Below are 21285 nucleotides of genomic sequence, written 5' to 3' on the forward strand. Positions count from 1 at the left end.
CAGCCTTTTAGTGCGTACTCAAGAATTTTAGCGAAATGCTAAACATTGTACAGATCTCAGCAGAAGGCCGCCTGCTCTTTGTGCACTCCTAACAACCTTTGACACAATGAGGTGTGACAAATGGACTTAAACGCAGCTGCAGGAAGCAGGGAGGGACGCTGTGCTCTGCCTTGTGGGTGCTGTAGTCCTTGTGCCGCCTGCCTGCCCGGGCTCGATGGGGAGCGGGACTCCCAGTCCCATCGCTCCTGCTGGAGCCGCCGCACAAGCTCAGAGACCGTGTGCTCCGAGGGGCCACTACATTGTGTCTATTGTATGTTTTTCTTTCCCCGTCCCCCGCCCCCCCTTGGCATTTTGTACATTTCACGGGAGGTTTAAATCGAGAGTGAAAAGCATGACAGACGAGCAAGAAATTATGTGCAAACTCGAAAGCATCAAGGAGATCAGGTATGTTCGCTTTGTGCTGCATCAGTTACATGAAGCAGCTTTTCCTCGGGGGAGCGGAGGAGTTGCATCGATCTGAAAGTAGCTATTGTGCTACTGGGGGGAAAAAAACACCATTGGGCTTTGTGATAAGAGGTGAAAATACATTTTTTCTAAGTAGGGAGAGAGCATCTGGTGCTGGGAATCGCCGCTGGGATGCGCGGTGAGGGGCGGCAATGGTGGGGAATTTCCAGAGAATCAGCCCCGAGAGAAACCGCGGGGAAAGCGCGCGGGGGCGCACACGGCGGCCCCACGCAGCCGGGGGAGCGGATCGGCTGCGAGCGGGGGGTTCAGGCCCCTTGGATTATTATTTCCTATTCCTGGGATTATTATTTCCTATTCCTGAGGCTCTCCGTCATGAATCTATTATTTTGTCTTACTGACTCCGCGGAAGGAGCCGTGACCGGCTGGGGAAGGAAGGGGCTGGCACGGGAAGCAGAGTGTGCGGTGTCCGGGCAGGGCGGGCACGGGGCGGCCGGGGCCGGGGTCACCGCGGCTTTGCGGAGCTGTGGCCTGCGGGGGGCGCGGAATTTGTGTGGTTGTCAGGAGAGGGGAGCGGCCGAGCCTTGGAACGGCCAGCGCCCAGCTGGCTCCTCCTGCCCTGCCTGCCTGCCCCTGCCCTGCCTCTGCCTGCCCCTGCCCTGCCCCTGCCTGCCTGCCCCTGCCCTGCCTGCCCCTGCCCTGCCTGCCCCTGCCCTGCCCCTGCCTGCCTGCCCCTGCCCTGCCTGCCCCTGCCTGCCCCTGCCCTGCCTGCCCTGCCCCTGCCCTGCCTGCCCTGCCCTGCCTGCCTGCCCCTGCCCTGCCTGCCTGCTCCTGCCCTGTCCCTGCCTGTCCCTGCCCTGCCTGCCCCTGCCCCTGCCCTGCCTGCCTGCCCCTGCCCTGCCCCTGCCCTGCCTGCCCCTGCCCTGCCTGCCCCTGCCCCTGCCCTGCCTGCCTGCCCCTGCCCTGCCTGCCCCTGCCCTGCCCCTGCCCTGCCTGCCTGCCCCTGCCCTGCCTGCCCCTGCCCTGCCTGCCCCGCCTGCCCCTGCCTGCCCTGCCCTGCCCTGCCTGCCCCTGCCTGCCCCTGCCCTGCCCGCCCCTGCCCTGTCCCTGCCCTGTCCCTGCCCTGCCCCTGCCCTGCCTGCCTGCCCCTGCCCCGCTGCTGCCCTGCCTGCCCCTGCCCTGCCTGCCTGCCCCTGCCCTGCCCCTGCCCTGCCTGCCCCTGCCTGCCCCTGCCTGCCTGCCCCTGCCCTGCCTGCCTGCCCCTGCCCTGCCCTGCCCCTGCCCTGCCTGCCCCTGCCCTGCCCTGCCCCTGCCCTGCCTGCCCCTGCCCCTGCCCTGCCTGCCTGCCTGCCCCTGCCCTGCCTGCCCCTGCCCTGCCTGCCCCTGCCCCTGCCCTGCCTGCCCCTGCCCTGCCTGCCTGCCCCTGCCCTGCCTGCCCCTGCCCTGCCTGCCTGCCCCTGCCCTGCCCTGCCCCTGCCCTGCCTGCCTGCCCCTGCCCTGCCCTGCCCCTGCCCTGCCTGCCCCTGCCCCTGCCCTGCCTGCCCCTGCCCTGCCCTGCCCCTGCCCTGCCTGCCCCTGCCCTGCCCCTGCCCTGCCTGCCCCTGCCCTGCCTGCCCCTGCCCCTGCCCTGCCTGCCCCTGCCCTGCCTGCCCCTGCCCTGCCTGTCTGCCGACTCCCGGCTGGCAGGGCAGTACAGGAGCGGTGGATGGGGACACACCGCGTGGGGACACACCGCACGAGGCTTTTCCCACCACCCCTGCAGGACCCACCGCAGGGCGGGAGGCCGGTGCAGCCCCGTGCACCCCAGGAATTTGTGCAGAGCGTCCTGTGCAGGGGGAGTCGCGGGATGCTCTGAAAAAGGGGGCTCAGAAACATCATGGCACCATGTATGTGTGCCCGCAGCAGGGGTGTGCCTGCTTCTCAGCTTCAGGTTGGGCATTTTCACTCTTTGGCTTAGGACACTGATTTTCAGGATAAGGCCTGCTGCATCCAAAAGCCAAAACATGTGAAAAAGAAAGTGAGAGCAGTGATGTTAGATATAGCAGGGAGGTGCAAGGCATGGACGTGCTTAGAGTGGGTGACCCCAGAGCAATGAGAAGTGTTTTGGGACAGAACAGCTAGAGAGGGGCTATGGGAGGGAGAGAGTAGAGACGGCCGGGGACAAGGACACGGCCACTGACGGTGCCTGCAGGTGGTCGCAGAGACTTCTGGCTGGTAACAGCCCCTCTGAAAAGCACATTGTACCCATGGAAGAGGCAAACTGGGCAGCAGTGTATGGGCCTCGGCCTTCTTCACACAATATCACAAAGGTGAACAAAGACCGAGCAAAAATATTTGTGTGTCTAGTATCCCAAGACTATTAGCAGAAAGAGATGAAAGAACACTTACTTTGCAGAATAAAAACAATACTTTTCTACTCAAGTGCTACACAGGCTTAGTTTTAAAATACAGATCTAAATATGGCCTCCTACAGTTTGTAGTCCGAATATTATAACACAATTTAAATATCTCATTAAACTATCTTTTCCGTGAGAGTGATATCCTGTATTTGGAAATTCATGGTGCAGTCAGTTTTCTGATAATATATTCAAAGGTGATATATAAACTGTAAGACATTTTTGCTATTGGTTTCTGGCATAAGGTACTGTAAAGGTGAAGAAAGTTGCTTTGATGTATTTTAAATTTTAAAAAAATCAAAAAATGAATCCTACTTGCAACATTGATGTGTATTTTGAGTCACCTTTAGCAAAATCTGATCAAATAAACCTATTTTTTCATCCCCAAATCTTCGAGAAGGAGCTTCTGTTCTATCAAGAATTTCCTTCAAAATAAACATGAGAAGTTCTTATGTTCACAGACACACCTTTGATAGACTTGGCAGGCTTTATTTCAATCTGCATTCCATGTATTACTCCACAGGCAGAGAGGAAAAAAGCCCCCACAATCAAAATCAAACAAATTGCCCATTCCTGTAGTTGATCTCTGTCACTTATTATAGGCAGCTCAGCTGGGTTTTTGAAGGGATTCTGGAATCTGATTTTGAAGACCTGTATCAATATCCATATGCATATCTATAGATACATGTGTACAGTTTGTAGTCAATGGAATACTTCTGCCAGCTAACGAAGAGATGTGTCCACAATCCAAACATATCTGCACATGCTTATTTATATGCACCAAGTTGTTCCAGAGAAATAACCCCAGTCATAAAATATAGCAAATACCTAAACAAAGACCAGAGCCCAGTGTTCTGACTGGGAGGAGATAAATGAGAATGAGAGCGAACTTACTGATGACAGACGCTGGTTTCACTGATTAACTGGGACACAGTGACTACTGTCATCAGTGCAGTGACAGAACTTAGATAGAAGGGAAAAGAATACGAGGGCAGAATTCATTAGGCATCCTAGAAATCACACTTATGGTTTCTGTTTTAAAACAGTAATGCATGTTGCCTGATGCTAACAGGAAGAGTTCTAATTTGTGTGCACTTTCTCTTTTCTGATACCAAAAGCTAATCATTTGGACTGAAACATCCTTTGCAACTCACTTGTAGCAATTTGGCCGAGCACGGCAGCCAGTGACTTTTAACAGTGAGGGACAGATCTATTCCATTGTCTTACGTGCACACATGTCATAGAGGAGAAGAAACAGGCAGGAAATTGCAGACAAATACTCCCTGTCCCAGTCATCAAAGCTGCCATTACTAAATAAACGTTTTAAGCAAACGGGAGCAATGAGAGTGGATAAAAACAGGGGTAGATGGTTGGATGGTGCTTTTTAGTGGGATATTGCCACATTTAAAATGGAAGACAGAGAGGATCTCTTTTACCGATTTAAGTCCAATGTTTACTCTCAGACTAGTGTATAGTATATACATTGTATAGCAAATGGCAGAACACCTCCAATTACATTAAAGATTACAATGCTGTAGCTACATACCTGTATTTTGTCTACATCCAGGCTTCTTCTGCACTTCATTCATAGAACTTTCACTAGTTGACTTGTTGTTCCATCACCTATTTTTCACCCTAATGGTGAGATACAGACTTTTCAGAACTGGAATGACTATGTACCTTTTAAAAGAAATGTCTGCTCACAGGTATATAATTAATATTTTCTATAGTAAACATTATGTGAAATAAGGTTTACTCTTTGGTGAGCTACAGTACAGACATAGTAATCATACTTACTGAGTGAATTTTATAAAATTTGGTTTTAAATGCCTTCCACAATATCTATAAATATTTCTGAGTGACATCTGAGGTGACCTTATTTGTCATTGGCTTTTTCTGTATTTATCTTTGGTCTGGTATTTCTATTCTTAACAGTCATGGGTTGCCATCCCTGGAAACAGCAATCAGTATATTTATATGGAGGAAAGAACATTACTGTTAAGATTCTTTCTGAAGTACCAATGCAAGGCAGAATTTTGTTCTAAGGAAACAAGCAGCACTCCCTCTGACATTAAATTTTTCAACTGTTCCATTTAAAATCTCCGTCATTCATATTATCCCTACCAGGCAGCCCATTTCTGAATATATATTGGAGAAGTTATTTATGACACTGTTTTTATCTCTTGCAGCTTTATAAACTCCTGAAGTGAGAGAGGGAGGAGCCCTGGTCACATCACTAGCTGTAATATTTGGAATAGATAGCCATAATTAGTTGTCCTGGAGATTGACTGTGCTTTCTGCCATGCTCCTCAGCACTTGGTGGGAGCCCATTGTGCCGGTGATGTCTCACCCACTCAGGAAAAGGTTACCAAAGGTAACCAAAGGTTACCAAAACTAGATGCATGAGCAGATACTGAACTCACAAAGACTAATTTGGAAACAGGAATGAGGGGACTGAGAGGAGGATTCACAGGCGTAACGTCAGAGCCTCCCCAAGTGGGATAGTGACAGAAGGTGAGCTTGGGTCAAATGAAAGCAAGAATAAAATCTACAGAGACATCTGCCATGTACTTTAGAAACAAGTCCTCAGGCTAGCTTTAAAGTTTCTTGGGGAATTTTGTTTGGAGGGAGAGAAAAGTGTGACTCTCTTAAGGCCCAGGGTATATATATTCTGCTAATCTTACAAGTATAATATAGAATAAGACTGAGATAAGCCATCCATTCCTACATGCTGTGGGAGCAGTTTCAGAAAGAGCCCTCAGGGATGGGGTATGGGAGCAGTTTGTAAAGGGAGCAAATGACCCACAGAGGTTTATGAATCCCCTTTCCTAGAAACAGGTGACAGAGCAGCTCCCTCCAGGGGCTCAGTGCCTCTGCTGGCACGAACATTGTCAGACCTGCGTTCCTCGCTTCAACCAGAGCAAGTCTGGGCCCTGCAGGAGGGGAAATCACAGACCCTGTTCTGGGTTTTCACTGCTAATCTGATAGGCAGCTTCATATAATCTACGCACTGCATTCTATAGCCAGCTTTGCTGCTTGCAGTGAATTTGAATCAAACTTACCCCACTTCGCTTTGGGTTAGGAATAGGATATTTAAATATGAATGCAAACCTCATCTTCTCGGCCCCCTCTTACATCATGCCTGTAGGAAGATGACTGTGTTATTCTTGCACTTGGAAACCAATACGGATCTGTTTGCACTAGGTGTTAGGTGACTAAACAGGAATGGTACGTTCTCGTTTCACACAGGGTAAAGCAAGGAGTACTGAAACTCTTGATTAGGTCCCTGAAATGTGACATTGCATCATCTTGTTAGAAACATTTAAACATCGTTGACAAATTGGTTACCCAGTATCATATTCTAACTTCCAGTACAGGAAAAATAACTAAGGCCTCTTCATTAACAAAATTGCAGGAACAAGAACCGTTTGTTCTGTTCAACAGCTTGGACAAGTGTTGAATCACAACAGCAGTAGGCAGTTCTGCTGCTTAGAACTGATGACTGAAAGTCACACTCTTTGGTGATTAGCTTTGAAGAGAGAGGTAAGGACAGAGTATCTAAACATTTTTACTATGGAATTACAGATTGGCACAAATAAAAAAAAAACTCAGAATGCAGGATATGGGCAGAAACACAGATATGTGACAAGTACTAAATCTTAGCAAAGAACCGAGAAAATGCAGAGCTACGTGGAAATGGGATGTCACTCTGAAATTTTCTTTAACCTGAAGTTGAAGTTAGTGTTTTAGCAGTTCAGATTACTGTCCACATAGTTTTAGTCAGTATATATGACACTATAAAAACCTCCAATTCATTTTACATTTCTCAGAATCCTGTGCTAAACCTCCCAGATTTTCTGGATTTCTCTATTTTGGAACTAGGGTTTAATCCGAGTTAATTGGTGCAGTACAACTCTACTGGTGCAAATTCTCTGCATCTACAGTAACTGTTGAAGTCTGACAGTGTTCTGTTGATTTCATAATTCAGTATAGGAATTCTCACAGCACTGAAAAGCTCAGCAAAAGATCTGGGATTAGAATTCAGTTGTCTCATTGCACCTCATCCTTTCTCAGACATGTTTAGTCTTGTCTGTTATTGCTGTTACCTTCTTCCATCCATTCACACACAAAGTGACACCTTGCAAAAATATGTTGCAGTGACTTACCGTTGTCTCTCTATATTTTTAATTATCACTGGGATCCAGGAATAAGACTTTGCAGATGGAAAAAATAAAGGCACGGCTGAAAGCAGAATTTGAAGCCCTGGAGTCTGAGGAGAGGCACCTGAAGGAATACAAGCAGGAGATGGACCTGCTGCTGCAGGAGAAGATGGCCCATGTGGAGGAGCTGCGCCTGATCCACGCGGACATTAACGTGGTACGTGACGGTCCAGCTGTGGACAGCCTGACCAACAGTTGCGTGTGAATCGTTCCACAGGTTGTGAATTGTCCACATAAGTGAACTATCACTGGTTCGATAATGTGGACTTTACACCACCATCCCAGGATCCTACAAAGAGTGCAAAGTAAATTTACCTCAGGATAACTGTTTTTTCCTGTCTGTGTTGGGCAGGATATTTTGTAAGGTGGGTGTAGTAAACATTTGCACCAAGAGGACAGGCAAGCCCACTGTGGGACAGCTTTACCTGTAGACACAGTAACATCACCCTGGCAGCCCCACAGAAAACTGTTTTTCCCCTTAGTCTTCTCCCATTTAGCACCTGGAAACAGAGAAACTTTGACAGCTAGGTGGGACTTTTGATGGGAGGTTTTTGGAAGAAAAGATATTTTGGGAAAATATATTATACTTGTTAAGTTCTTAGTAAGAGCTGACCTTCATCACTGAGTGGAACTATCAAACATTAAGCACCATTAGCCTGAAGGCAACTAATACAAATAAGAGAAAAAGAGTTTATGAACAAGGAAGATTAGCCAATTAAAGGGGATAAATGGTGAATATATTTTTAAACCTGCAGTTCGTATGTCATGTTAGAGCACTTACACGACTGTACAATGGTTTCCAGCTCTGAAGGTGTTTGTGCTTTGCATTAGACGAAAAAAGCTCCTACATCGTCAGCAAGTACAAGCTACATGCTGGATGCACAGACTGCACTTGTTTATCACTTGAAATGTCTATTCCCCACCCAGCTGCACAATCTCAGTCTCTGTTTCCTGCTCCCCTCTTTTTCCTCTCATATTGTCTTTTTCTCTGCTGCTTTTCCCATTTACTGCAGTAAGAGAACCAGGAACCTTTCCGTAGCTTGTTTGTTAAATTCGAACCATCAGTGTTCAGTTACCTTAGAAACACAGAAAACTAGCTTATTCTGCTTTAGTTTATTTTTTAGTGTCCCTTGAGAGTTCTCCATTGCTCCTCACTTGCTGACTTATCTGTAGCCCATCTACCTGATTTTTCTGCTATTTGGGAGGTCATACAGGTTGAGTGCACCCTTTTAACCAAAAATGCATCTCGTATTTCACTTGCAGTTGCTTCTTCCTTGCCCAGTTTTTATCCTCTTGGTATCTTAACTCTTTGTTTTACTATTGCAATGTCTCCAATCTCTTCCAACTTGAGTGAGAAAAATCTCTGCTTTCTGATACAGTCTCTTGCTAAATCGGAGCGTTACTAAAGGAACAGTTCTTTAAAAGCATGCCCATCCTCCCATTTCAGATGGAGAACACTATCAAGCAGTCTGAGAATGATCTCAACAAGCTCTTGGAATCTACTCGTCGCCTGCATGAGGAGTACAAACCCCTGAAGGAGCACGTAGATGCTCTGCGGATGACTCTGGGATTGCAAAGGCTGCCAGATCTGTGTGAGGAGGAAGAGAAACTGTCCCTTGAGTAAGTCTGCAAAGCAAATATTACCTAGCTTTATACCTTTCCTCGATTCTACTGGTTATTTTGTTGTTTTATTTTTGTTGGTAGGTGGAAAAAAGAACTTAAGAGGTCAGCATGAAAAACAAAAGTTAACAAAAAAGAGATGTGCAAGCATGTGTATTTGATAGCATTCAGTCTGAATTTGCTGGAATTTAAATTTAGATTATCCCAAGCTGCAAACTCTATATACGACATTTCAAGGCTGGCTAGTTCTCTAGATTTTTATACTATATGCTGCTTTTTCTAGAAAGGCTTTTTTTTCCCCCCTTGTTTAGCAGGCAGAGGTAGAAGGCAATACAAGGGATACAAAGCAAGTATTCTTCAATTGGTTACTGCTAGTCAGGATTTTACTTTTTGCTGTGTGAAGATAGCAGTGGCATTTAGCCGTATACCTATGACTGTCAACAAGTAAGTTTACCGTGGATGTGGAATAAATTTGGATAATAAATTACAGTTTCATTTTTAGTTATAGCCTATGTGGGGGAGGGTGACAGAACTAGCTACTATTCAAAGATCAGTGTCCTTTGTTTAACCGGTCAGTTTTAAATGCAAATGATTTTTTAAGAAACTTACATTTCTCTTAATGCCCAGCACAATTGGCATCATTTTCACAAATGGACAGTTTTCAAGATTTCTTTTGCATTGCTCCAGAAATGCCGTTTTCCATTCCAAGCACCTTGACACTACAAAGAATGTATTTATTGCATGTAAAAGTTATTAATTTTAACAGAATAAAATATATGTTAAAAATTTGACAGAGGTGCACCTAGAGCTGTTAAAGATTAAATGCATATAGAATGACAGAGCAGTCTGTGTTGAAGGGCCCTTCCCAGCTCCCCCAGTGCCCCCCTGCCATGAGCAGGGACATCTGCACCAGCTCAGGTTGCTCAGAGCCCCGTCCAGCCTGGCCTGGGATGTCTCCAGGGATGGGGCATCCGCCACCTCTCTGGGCAATCTGAGGTTCCCAGTGTGTTACCATTTTCCGTCCTGTTAGATTTATGTCCAGTTGTACACGAAGATACCTTAGAAGCCAACAATCTGGAATCTGGCTGAAGTGTACAAACACAGAGGGAAATACCTCCGATTCTATTTATAAACTAGTCCAAGTGGTATCTAAGTGTAGGCAATTTGACTCTAGTGGAGGAAAACGATAGGGCAGTGTGATCCATTATATTTTAACACAAAATATCATTTACAAACTAATGGAATGCTCCAGAAGGTGGTCATATTTTTTATTTGATTTTCTTTTGTCTAGCTACTTTGAGAAGCAGAAAGCGGAATGGCAGACGGAGCCACAGGAGCCACCCATCCCTGAGTCACTGGCTGCAGCTGCAGCTGCTGCCCAACAGCTGCAAGTGGCCAGGAAACAAGACACCAGACAGACGGCAACCTTCAGACAACAGCCACCGCCCATGAAGGTCAGGACAGGGAATGCGCTGCGTTTTCTGTTTTGCCATTGGAATGTATTGTGTTTATAAAGTGGATCAATATTTACAAAAAGGAAAAATAATGTGTCCTGATTCTGATTTTTCCTGCAGTGGTTCAAATCAAGAGCAACCCCAGTAGACTTCAAGGAGTAGCGCCAATCACCAAGGGTTAAGGACAAGGCTCTCTATTATTTGACTCCTTTATGACTTAAGAGCCTCCATCAGCAGAGACATAGGAAATTCTCTCTCCTCTTATGCTTCATGTGGGAGAGAGGCATGTAGGAAAAAAAAAAGTTAGGCAAAAGGAAAACTAATAGCTGGGAGTTAATCCCAAATGGATAAATATTAGAAGCAATGCACATATTTTATAAGGGAGAGTAACTACTTATGGTACAAATTACCAGGGAAGGTGATTGTTTCTGCACTTCTTGGGATCTTCAAGTCAAGACTAACATATGGATTAATTTAACCTAACCACGGTTTTACTGAGCTCCTTCTGCAGTCAGTAAAAAGAGCTCAGTAATTCCATGGGGGTATTTGTCCCACCCAAGTTCCATGGATTCAGTCCCTAAAGAGTCAAACCGACGCAGGTACACTGCACAGTTATGTACTTACTGTCTGGAGTCAGGCCTTCAAAAAGCCTTTCTGAAAGTGATATGCGTCAGTCAAATGGAAGTTAAAGAGCTTAGTATGGAGCAAAAGGGCAGAGTTCTGCATCTTGTGTTAAATATGTGGAATTCATCTAATTGCCCGCTCCTGCCTTGAATTCTGTGACATCGCAGTCAGCCTTCACTGGAACGTCTCTGACTCAGTGGGCTATTATGCATGTAAACATCTTTAAAACATGTGGAATGTTTAACACAAAATAGAACTTAAAGTAATCGATACATTCCTGTACCCTGTGTCTGCTGAACTGCAGTTTCAATTCACTGAGGTACTCTAGTTTTTCAGTTGGCCTGGACTGTATAGAATGTAGCATTGGTTTGCCTTTGAAGGCAAGAAGCCTTAGTTATTTTGTTCTGTACAGCGACTTAGAATGTGATACTCAATAACCCATGTAACAAGGCAATTAAATGTTTGTAACAAGAGGCTGCAATGTCACATTTCACAGAATCACAGAATCACAGAATGTTTATATATTTATTTATTGAGGGATGTTTATTTCAGGCATGTTTATCGTGTCACCAACAAATTCATCGGAACGCGCCCATATGTCCACTCTGCAAAGCAAAGAGCCGATCCCGGAACCCCAAAAAGCCCAAGAGGAAACAGGACGAGTGACACCCAGCAGACTGACGAGTGAACGCGTCACCTGTTCCAGTCCTCTTGCAGCAGAACTGCAAACGTGGCCACACTTTCTGAAGTACAGACTCAAGTACGACCAACCCATTGTTTCCTATTTAACGCAATGTAAGCACAATGCTCCTGTTCTGTCTTGATTTCCTTCCAGTCCTCAGGATTTGGTTTTAGGAAAGCAAGTATTACTGGTGCTACAGTTTAACACTTCAATCATTCCATCTTTCGGACTCCTAAACAAGGTAGAATTCTTATGCCAGGCTATTCCTATTGGCTGAATGTGATTACCACAAATGCTTTCAGGTTCTCTTTTCAAAGACAGATGTTACTAAAAGACTATTCTGTTTTCTCCTGATAATAGGAGACTACTTGAAGTGCTGAAATAGCAGACTCTGTTTGTTTCACTAAAGAACAATTTGTTTTCTAAGCTAGGAAGATTTCATAGGTTTGGGTATCCAGCAGAGCTCTTCTTATAGAGGAATTGTTCAGGGGAAAAAGAGAAATTGTTTATACAGGAAATCAGTGCATTAAGGACACAAGTGAGCTCTGGGTTACTGGAGTTTGTACCATTCCCTCAAACATGACTTAAAATTTGGAAGGGGGATCAAGTTGCTGGCTGTGTATGAATTTCTAAAAATGATGTAATTTGTGATGCTTTAACATCCTAATGTGGTATTTTCAGCAGTCAGAAGACTGATTGACTTAAGTACAAGGCTCAAATGAACTGTATTAGTGCTCCTCTTAGGCTCTGTGGCCAACCAGCTCACTGTGGTTCTCTAGGAAGCACGCATGAAACATCCCAAATCTCTATGCGCACAGACTGCAACAACAGCCATTCTGCATGTCTTCTTCCCAGTTTCTACAGCCCAAATCTCCCTTGGCAGGTGTTTCCTCCACTGGAGCACAGGAAAGCTCAGTAACATGCACCAGCAACAGCGTCAGCTAAAAGTGATGATTTTCACCAGAACTGCCTGGCTTTGGTGTCATCATCCACCCTGAAACAAAACTTCCTATTTTTGTATCATTTTCAAGTATGCTTTATTTCAGCCCAGGGTTTGGTTTTTTGTTGCTGTTGGTTTTTTTGTTGTTGTTGTTGGTTGGTTGGTTGGTTTGGTTGGTTTTGGGGTGGGGTTTTTTTGTTTGTTTTTTTGTTTTTTTGTTTTTTTTCCTTGCTCTGTATATGTGCCGAAAGAACCCTGACTAAAGTATCCTATAGACCTCTCCCCGTATCCATGTCTTCCCTTTGTTTCACCTCATGTAACAACAGTTACATGCAATGGGGAGGATGGCAGTGACCCAACAACAGAACCAGGGTTTAAAACTCACTCATTTCTAATCCCAGTTTTGTTACCACCTCTGTTGTCTAAATTGATCTTGAGTATTAAGTAGTATTCTCACTAACTCCAGGAGGCAGGGACTGCCTGTTTATATCCTCTCTTTAGCCCAGGTTTTCCTCTACTATAATATGCTGTAGTGTTTATATGGAGAACTTGTTAAATAGGAAGAACAGGGAAGCCCCAACTTTGTCAGAACTTTGTGAAATGCTGGGGACCGTACAAATCCACACAAACCGATTTTGCTGGCTAAATCATTTATGTTGCCATTAATTTCCCAACTCTGCTGTAAGGTACATGAGTACTCCATTGCATATAGCCCTATAATTTTGACCAAGTTCAGTTGGTATTCTCCCATTTTAATGTTTCATAGCCAAACAAACACCTGTCAACAGCAGAGACAGAATGTGGACCACATGCCCCTGAAAATATGTGAAGAACAGATTCTGCTGGCTGAATTACTGGGATTCCATCTCTGTGAGATAACAATAATGGCGGATGGTCTGACTCCATGCTCCACATGGCAGCGCTACACTAACTCTATTGTTATGCATGTTTCCCAACACAAATACTGGATTCTGCTTTTAAATGTCAGAGCAGCCACATGCTGTGTGCCCCGTTCAGAGCAATTCCTATCGAGTTTACCAGAAAATGCATATAGAGTTCAAGGACAGTATATGGACTCCCCAAAGTGCATGCATGAGAGCAGCACACGTTGATGACAGTTGTACATAAATTTAAGAAGTAGTAACAGTGCAGAATGGGTGAATGGTCTGCAATGAAGTAGTGCGAATAGAAGGATAGATGCATAGAAACTTTGACTTACAGTTCTGAAATAGATAGGGTTAGTCATAGCTACTCTTACTTCACTGTTACTTTGCCACATGCTTTCTTTCTTGGAAGATCTCTAGAGCTCTAAACTGAAATACACTTAAGGATTCACCATTTACTAAATTAGTGTGGCAGTTTTGTATTTTTACTTTTTTAAACTAGTCTTTTGTGCCCTTGTGTTTAACAGGGTTTTTGTTTTTTTTAAAAAAAGCAAAACATGAATATGATATATTGTGTTTGTATCAATCATGTACTACCATTTACAAATCTGTTTTCACATCCTTTACAAAGTTCTGCTATATGAATAGCAGGCATTGCTGAGAATGAGTCTAACTGAACATGGCCAACACATCCCCTGGCAGCCAAAGCCTCATCCTGGAGCGGATCAAGCACAGTGAGCTAGTCATGGCAGGTGATTGTCCCACGAGCACTGGGTGCAGTTTTGGGTGCATCAAACTATTAGAATGTGTCCAGAGGAGAGCGACCAAGATGGTGAAAGGCTGAGGTCAGTTGGCTCGTTCAGCTTGGAGAAGAGAAGGCTGAGGGGTGACCCCATGGCTGAGGGGTGACCCCATCGCAGTCTGCACGTTCCTCCCGGCGGGGCAGGCAGCGGGGGGAAGGCGCTGAGCTCCTGTCGCTGGTGACCAGGGACAGGACATGAGGAATGGAATGAAGCTGTGCCAGGGGAGGGTCAGGTTGGACATTAGGAAAAAGTTCTTCACCGAAAGGGTGGCCAGTCACTAGAACAGGCTCCCAGGGAAGTGGTCACAGCACCAGACTGCCAGAGTTCAAGGAGTGTCTGGACGATGCTCTTAGTGTTACGGTTTAGTGTTAGGTAGTCCTGTGAGGAGCAGAGAGTTGGACTTGATGATCCTTATGGGTCCCTTCCAACTCGAAATACTGTGTGATTCTGTGATTCTACTTCAAGGAGACAAAACCTGTGTTATGTATTAAGGGATCCTGGGGGCAGGGAAGCAGTACCTTCCATAGGGAACCAGTATGCTCTTTTTCTCTCACAGATTAACTAAGGAAGTTTAACTGAAGAGCTCTTCTTGCAAAAGCCCTGGGCCCTTTTCTCCCAGGCACCTTTCTCAAGAGACTAGAGAGAAAATTATGAAATATTGATTTATTGTATTTTAGTCAGAGGCAGAAGCTGTGGGAACTACAGTTCTTGCCATGAGTCTACTGCATTTTTGCTCCGTGGAGCAACAATAGCCTTTTCCTTTGAACCTAAGGTTCTCTGAGGATATCTCTTCTCTTGGCCTAAATGCATTCTTATTTGGGTTAAATTCTTGTAATAGTCACAAAGACACCCTTCTCAAAGCTCACAAGATTTTTATATTACTAAAGTCTGGTTTAACCCTAGCGTTGTCATTCCCTTTTCAATGGGTATTAAAGCAACAACAAAATCACTGGATCCTTTTGTTACAGATGGCTTCTGGGGTCTTTTCCTGGTTCCTCACTTGCCTCAAGGGATAGTCCTGTTGTTCTGCAACCAAATGGCAAAAAAATCACAAGCCTGTCCCCCTGCCCCTTATCTTAAGCTCATGCTAAAAGGATACAAAGACTCTCCTGTGTCTGAAGGCTTTGCTATCAAAATTTTTGTACCCAAGCTGACGTAGACCAGTTGTTTAAACTTTACTGTCAAGGACTCCATTAAAAACAGAGAAAATCTACACTAAGTTTTAATACTTGCACTTCCTGAATTCAGCTTTAGCTTTCTGAACAGGACACTGACTGAACCTGCCAGTGGCTTCCACTTACAGAATCTGATTTTGAAAGAATAGCCATTAATGTGTTACTCGAAATAGCAGACTTTTCAAGAAATTAACTTTACTGGCACTTTAAATAACTGAAAGTGCTTTCCTTTATTTTACAGTTTCCTAATTCCTCCAACATAGGTTTCCATTTTAGCATTTAGATATTTTAGCAATATCTGACATTTTCACTGGCTCTATGTTTTAAATATTTTACTCCTGTGCCCAGCAGGAGTAACAGTGTGCTGCCCATTTAATTTGCCTTTTTAATAAATGGTTGTTTCATGTCTTGCATTCTTCCTGCGAAGTATTTTCACATCTGTTATTTGCTTATGCTACTGAGAAGCAGCCACATCCCGAAAGGTAAAACCCAGCTCTCTAATTGTACGGGATGCAACGAGCCACAATTCTGTTACGCCTTTACAGAACTTTATTGAGATAAACATGGGGAAAGAAATATCCGTTCTAACGATATTAGAAGGCCCGCGGCACCCGCCACTGCACACGCCCCCGGCCCACGCTGGGCGGCACAGCGGCCACGCACCCGCTGCCGGGTCGCTCAACGGCCGCTCAGCAGCCGCCAGCGACCGCCGGGGGCGCCCGGGCCGGTCCCGCAGCGCCCGCCTGCGGCCGCTCCTGCACGCCCAGCGCCCACCGGCAGTCGCGGCTGAAGTGCGTCACCGGCCTGCCTACGTCACCAGCCCGCGCCCGCGAAACCAGCGTGCGCTACGTCCCCCGTCCCGGCGGCGGCGCCAGCGGGCCCCGCGTGCAGCCCGGCCGGTGGGGCCCGGCCGGCGGGGCCCGGCCCGACCGCGGCAGCGCCGAAGCGCTTCCGGTGGCCCAGCGCTGCCGGAGCTGCCGAGCGCACCGCGGGCTCGGGCGGAGCCGTGGGTCACGCCGAGCTGCTCAAAGCCGCGGGGTGTTCCGTACCGGCTCAGTTACTCCCGCGGGTGCCGAAGGAAACAGGGAAATCAGTCACCCTTGGGGCTACGGGCTTGTGCCGTTTTAAAACAGAATGAAGAAACAGTTCCACCTGCCCACCCCCTCCAACGGAAATGGCTACAGGACACAGGGGCGCCGGCGGGAGAGCGGGAGGCAGCGTGTGCGGGGCCGGCAGCGCCGCCCGTGCTGCCGCCGGGACCCCGCGGCCGGTGCTGCCCCCCGGGCCCCGCGGCCGCTTCCGTGCTGGAGCCGCACCCGGAGCAGCGGGGCAGGGCGGAAAGTTTAGGGAACTGCAGGATTTTCCAGAAACGTTTCCCACACGCTGAGAAAACCGTTCAGGTGAGGTGCACAGTGTGTGGACTGGAATGGATGCTCTGCAGAGGCGTGAGCTGACCAGGGACTCAGGGCACGGCTCATGCTGACTGGAGCCTGTTTGCACAGCCTGAGCGCTCATGGTCTGACCGAACGTAATTGCTGCTTGTCAGGTACAGGACAGCACAGAAATACTGGGCTGTGGGTGTATGCCTCAAGTAGGGGTGAAAGCATGCGTCAAATAAGTTACCAGCCCTACGGAATTCAGCCACATTCTTCTTGATTTACTGCCTATTTAAGTACACAAATTCTGGAATTCTCTTACAGTTTCTTTTTCCAAAACTGCTCATGCTAGAATGAAACGCAAATCAAAAAGATGCAGCAACACTACTCTGGTCTATAAATTATTGGTGTTCAACACTGCATAGTTACAGTGCTACATTCTTGCTCAGAATTCATGTCAAAGCAGCATTATAAAGTAGATTATAATTCTGAAACTGGATATGACAGATCCTGGTTTGTAGTCAGGAGCTGGAGTGCAGTATTCCTGCCAAAAGCCCATTGCAGAGATCAGGACCTGTACGGTGGCTTCCACGCTTGTGGGTTAACCCTGGTCAGCAGCTGAGCCACACACAGCCAGTCACTCAGTCCAGCGGGATGGGGCAGAGACTTGGAGGGGTACAAGTGAGAAAACTCATGCAGTGAGATAAAAGACAATGTAGTAAGAGAAGGAAAGCAGTGTGTGCAAGCAAAGCAAAGTAACTAAAAAGTAGATGTCAGTGATAGATCAGGTTTTTAAAATGCACACTCAGTGGGAACCACCGCCATGGCACAAAAATGCCCCAAACACCCTGAATCTGGGTCTGCAACAGGGAGAGGGAAAAAAAAAAAAAAAGAGAAAAAGAAAACCAAAACCAAACCAAATAACAACAACAAAAAAAACCAAACAAAAAACCAAAAAATCCCACACCCAAGAGCTACACTGATTTGGGGAAAACAACAACAACAATCAATTTGGGGCAACTGGGGAAGCAAAATCCCCCTGGGTGTGTGCAGCTGGAAAGCGAAATAAACTACATTTTCATGCACTAAACCAAAAGCAAAAATCACCAATTTTTATGTTTTCTTAAAGCGTCAAAAGAATCTCAAAACTAGATATTTTGGAAAAGCCAAAACCCCTCTGTTTTTGTATTATGGAAAAGTAAACACCATCACCCCTCCGTTTGGAGCAAATACGGAGTGAAACGCCAGCAGTTGCAGGGGCATTGCTGGGGATGATCTGGTGTGGATTTTCTGTCGTGGGTCAGTTCTTCAGAGCAGATTCTCTGTTGCGGGTTTTCCCAGGTGAGTCGTCTGCTGCGGGTGGTCCCAGGTGGACCCCCCCGGTGCAGGTCACCCCTGCACACATCCCGCCCCCCCCCCATGCACCTTTCTACTGCCACATCCCCCGCCACGTGTCCATCTCCCGTCCCCTCCATGTGTCCCTTTCCCTCCCCAAATGCTTTCCCTCCAAACATGTCCCACAGGAGTTCCTTCTCCTGTGACATATTTGGAGTACGATAACGAATGCTGTGTGTGTGTGTCATGGAGGCACCCCGAAATCAGTTTAGGCAGTCAACAAGGTCCAAAACAAACTTTATTCTGGGTGGAAAAGCGCAGCCAACAAACCGATTAGAAACAGGGTTTATACAATTAACTAGCACTCCGATAACATAAGATATGGGTTCGGGTATCAGGTTAGGAGATTATTTGGGATGCAGCGAAATAAGAATAATGAGGATCCACAGCGTGCATACACGCACTCACAAGAGAACAAAGCCAGAGCCCTCTCTGCCCTGTTTGCCCACAAAAGGCAGACACTTGCTTGTTCCAGCAAGGACTTACACTTGCCTGCTAGGCAAGGATTTACACTCGCCTACTAGGCGAGGACTTATTAAAGGATATATTCAATAATTTGTCACTGACCTAAACACAGAGGTGAGGCGCTCCCAATCCAGGGAAGTTGCCTTAGACAGCGTCTCCGTCTAAGGGGTGGGACTCCGGCAGCATTGCAGACCCACAGCTCTGAGAAGACCACACAAAGGAGGTCTTCGGTGGGAACCCCATTTATAGTCTGATCAGATCTGGCTGTGGGCATTCCAGAAGCTTCTTGGCTCCTCTGCGCCCCGCCCGACTGTGGGCCTTGGAGAAACTTCTCAGCTTCTCTGGACTGTGGGCGCTCTTGGTGTCTCCTCTGCTAACGGCCCTGCCCACCGACTCTGGGTCTCCACAAAGAGCCGTGAGCTGCCCATTGACGGCCCCAGTTCTGACAGGGGGCTGGGCAGCTACCAGTGCAACTGCCACATCAGTTCTCAGGGTGGGGGGGGGGAGAAAGTGCAACTGCCACAGTGTGTGTGTGTAAGTTCAGTTCAAGGAACAGATGATTATTTCTACATTCAGAGCAACCAGAGGTGGACTTGGGTTCAGGATTAGTTCTTAAGTTATGTGCATCCTTATCAGAGTAAAAATGAATGAGTGCCATTTTACACAGTAATTTAATCTGTATTTGATTCGGGCTTTATCTAACTTGCAGGTGAGGAATACTGAGGTTTAGATTTATTATAGATGCTACTTTATTCACATTTCTCTTTGAAGAACTGGAGAAGTGAGGAGACAGACCTTGCTGCTTTCTGTCTTCAGAGATGGAACAAGTTACTCAAGTGGAAGTACTTTCTTGACTGCAGAGTTTGCTTAAGAGGACAGATTAAATTCCTGTTACAGGCAGGCTAATGCTTTGCAAACCTATTGTAGATGTCTGTACTGACTTTATTGTAGTTCACAAGAGTGTATTTGTCTTTTAATTCACCTTGCGACAATAAAACCCTGTGCATATGTGGGCTTTATGTTCCTTTTGCGTATGTTGAAAGAATGAGAGTGGAGAGAGGAGCTGCTTCCAAGTAGGCCTGACTTTACTGCATTAAGCAAAATATATATATAAGAATTTAAGAGTCTTTCTGTCATTTAGGCTGCTGAACCTTTCTAGATATTTTAGTATCCAAATTGTTAACTTAGTGAGCCATTTCTTTCTCTTGCTGCTGTCATGGATTGAATATACTCTCCTCTGACTACTGTTGGAATTAGCTGCTGTAAACACTACATGAAAGTTGAATCTCTGACATAATTAAGTTTTCTTCCTTTTATGTTGAGGAAGAACAGCAGGAGGACTCTGCATTTTGTAATATCGAGTTTTGATTTGAAAATGCTATATTTTTCAGATATGAGATGCATTTCAAAATTAATTACACAAGGTTTGGGCAAATATTACAATGTACTATTTAACATTATAAAATTACTTTTATTTCCTCTGCTGATCTTGAAGTGCTCTAATTTCACAGACCTTTGTTAAGGCTGCTGATTATACTGTGGTGTTCAACAGTTTCTGAGGATGATTCTGAAGACTGATGCCAGTAGAACTTTGATACTGCAAGAGACAAGTGGAATTGCTGCAGAAATGCTGAACTGACATCAAAATACATTTGGTTTTTTTCCTCTCCTTAGTAAAAAGTGCATTGATTATTTCTGTAGTATCTGAAGCGTTGTTGAATTCAAAATCAACTGCTGCACAGTGAAACTCAGTGGACTTGAGAACTACTCAGCTTGCGTGAAGATCAGATACATATAAAGCAACTTGGCTTTTTAAATGATGAGGATTATGTGCTTTGTTTTGGAAGTGTCATGGTTTGATTGCAGGGTGACAATAAAACCGTGGCAGATGTATTGTTAACCCTCTCTCCCCGCTTCCCACCAAGGACAGGCGATTGGGAGGGAAAGAAGGACAGAGAGAAGAGAGCTGGAAAAATTAAAAATGTTTTACTAATGCTACTAATAAAAGTAGGGAAAATAATACAAAAGATACAAAACCAATCTTGCAAGTCCTGGCAGCTGCTCCGGCAGATGTGGGGCCGGCACCCAAAGTCCTGGACTGGACTCTGCAGCCAACCGGAGCTGGATCCAGTCTGTCGCTGGGCCTCAGTTCGCAGGGACAACTCGCAAGGTCCTCTCCCAATGTCGGCCATAAGGAAAAAAGGGACGAGATCCTTGTGATCTCCCACTTTTATACGAAGTATAACGTGAATGGGATGGAATACTTTAGTTGGTCAGTTTTTCAGTTCACCTCCTGCCTGCACATCTCGCGGGATGCATCATTATCAATGACCTTGCATTCCATTGCTATGTCTACCAAAACACGTACCTAACTTTCAGGAAAACTGCAGTTAGTAAGAGGACTTTAGCTGACAGGGGAAAATTCACTAAAAGAGAAGCTTGTTTTTAACAAAACCAGGACAGGAAGACATCGGATTTCGAATATTTAAGGAAGCTCTATATCTACCTTGATGTTTCCTTCTTACTGTAGTCGGATTTCTGGTTTCGTCTGTCGAGTTTTGCTCCTCTCTCGGCACTAAGTGGTGATCGTGGGTCTCAGGGTGAGGGTGGGCAGGGAGGATGGGGGTGTCTGTGGACTTAAATAGGTTTTGTTTGGGGTTTTTTAAATGCCTCGGTTGCCACATTGTATAAAACCTGATTGCTTCAGTGTTAATGAGTGAACAGGAGGATGAGCAAGAGACCATAGAGATTGTTTGGGGTTTGGTTTATTGGAAGATTATTATTTAACT

General features: G+C 46.0%; 1 protein-coding gene across 2 annotated transcripts; it reads left to right on the forward strand.

Annotated features, from left to right (window-relative positions):
• The first annotated feature begins 336 nt into the window (after nucleotides 1–336).
• On the forward strand, nucleotides 337–21076 carry ZC4H2 (zinc finger C4H2-type containing). 2 transcript variants are annotated; one of them, XR_010606873.1, is made up of 6 exons: nucleotides 337–444; nucleotides 7064–7235; nucleotides 8526–8698; nucleotides 9990–10152; nucleotides 11329–11571; nucleotides 20049–21076. XR_010606873.1 is itself a non-coding variant. In XM_065643344.1 (5 exons), exons 1-5 carry the CDS (start codon nucleotides 392–394, stop codon nucleotides 11440–11442), a joined length of 675 nt encoding a protein of 224 aa, XP_065499416.1. In that variant the 5' UTR covers nucleotides 337–391; the 3' UTR covers nucleotides 11443–13728. The 2 variants fall into 2 exon arrangements, 1 of the variants encoding a protein (XP_065499416.1); XM_065643344.1 differs by lacking the exon at nucleotides 20049–21076 and having other exon boundaries at nucleotides 11329–13728.
• Nucleotides 21077–21285: the final 209 nt, after the last annotated feature.

This window comes from Caloenas nicobarica, chromosome 12 (genome assembly GCF_036013445.1).
Source record: "Caloenas nicobarica isolate bCalNic1 chromosome 12, bCalNic1.hap1, whole genome shotgun sequence".
Taxonomy (NCBI): Eukaryota; Metazoa; Chordata; class Aves; order Columbiformes; family Columbidae; genus Caloenas; species Caloenas nicobarica.

Coding starts and splice junctions, on each gene's coding strand:
- ZC4H2 (XM_065643344.1), top strand. CDS start 392: ATGACAGACGAGCAAGAAATTATGTGCAAACTCGAAAGCATCAAGGAG. Junction 7,236..8,525: donor TCCACGCGGACATTAACGTG/GTACGTGACGGT, acceptor CTCCCATTTCAG/ATGGAGAACACTATCAAGCA. Junction 8,699..9,989: donor GAAGAGAAACTGTCCCTTGA/GTAAGTCTGCAA, acceptor TCTTTTGTCTAG/CTACTTTGAGAAGCAGAAAG.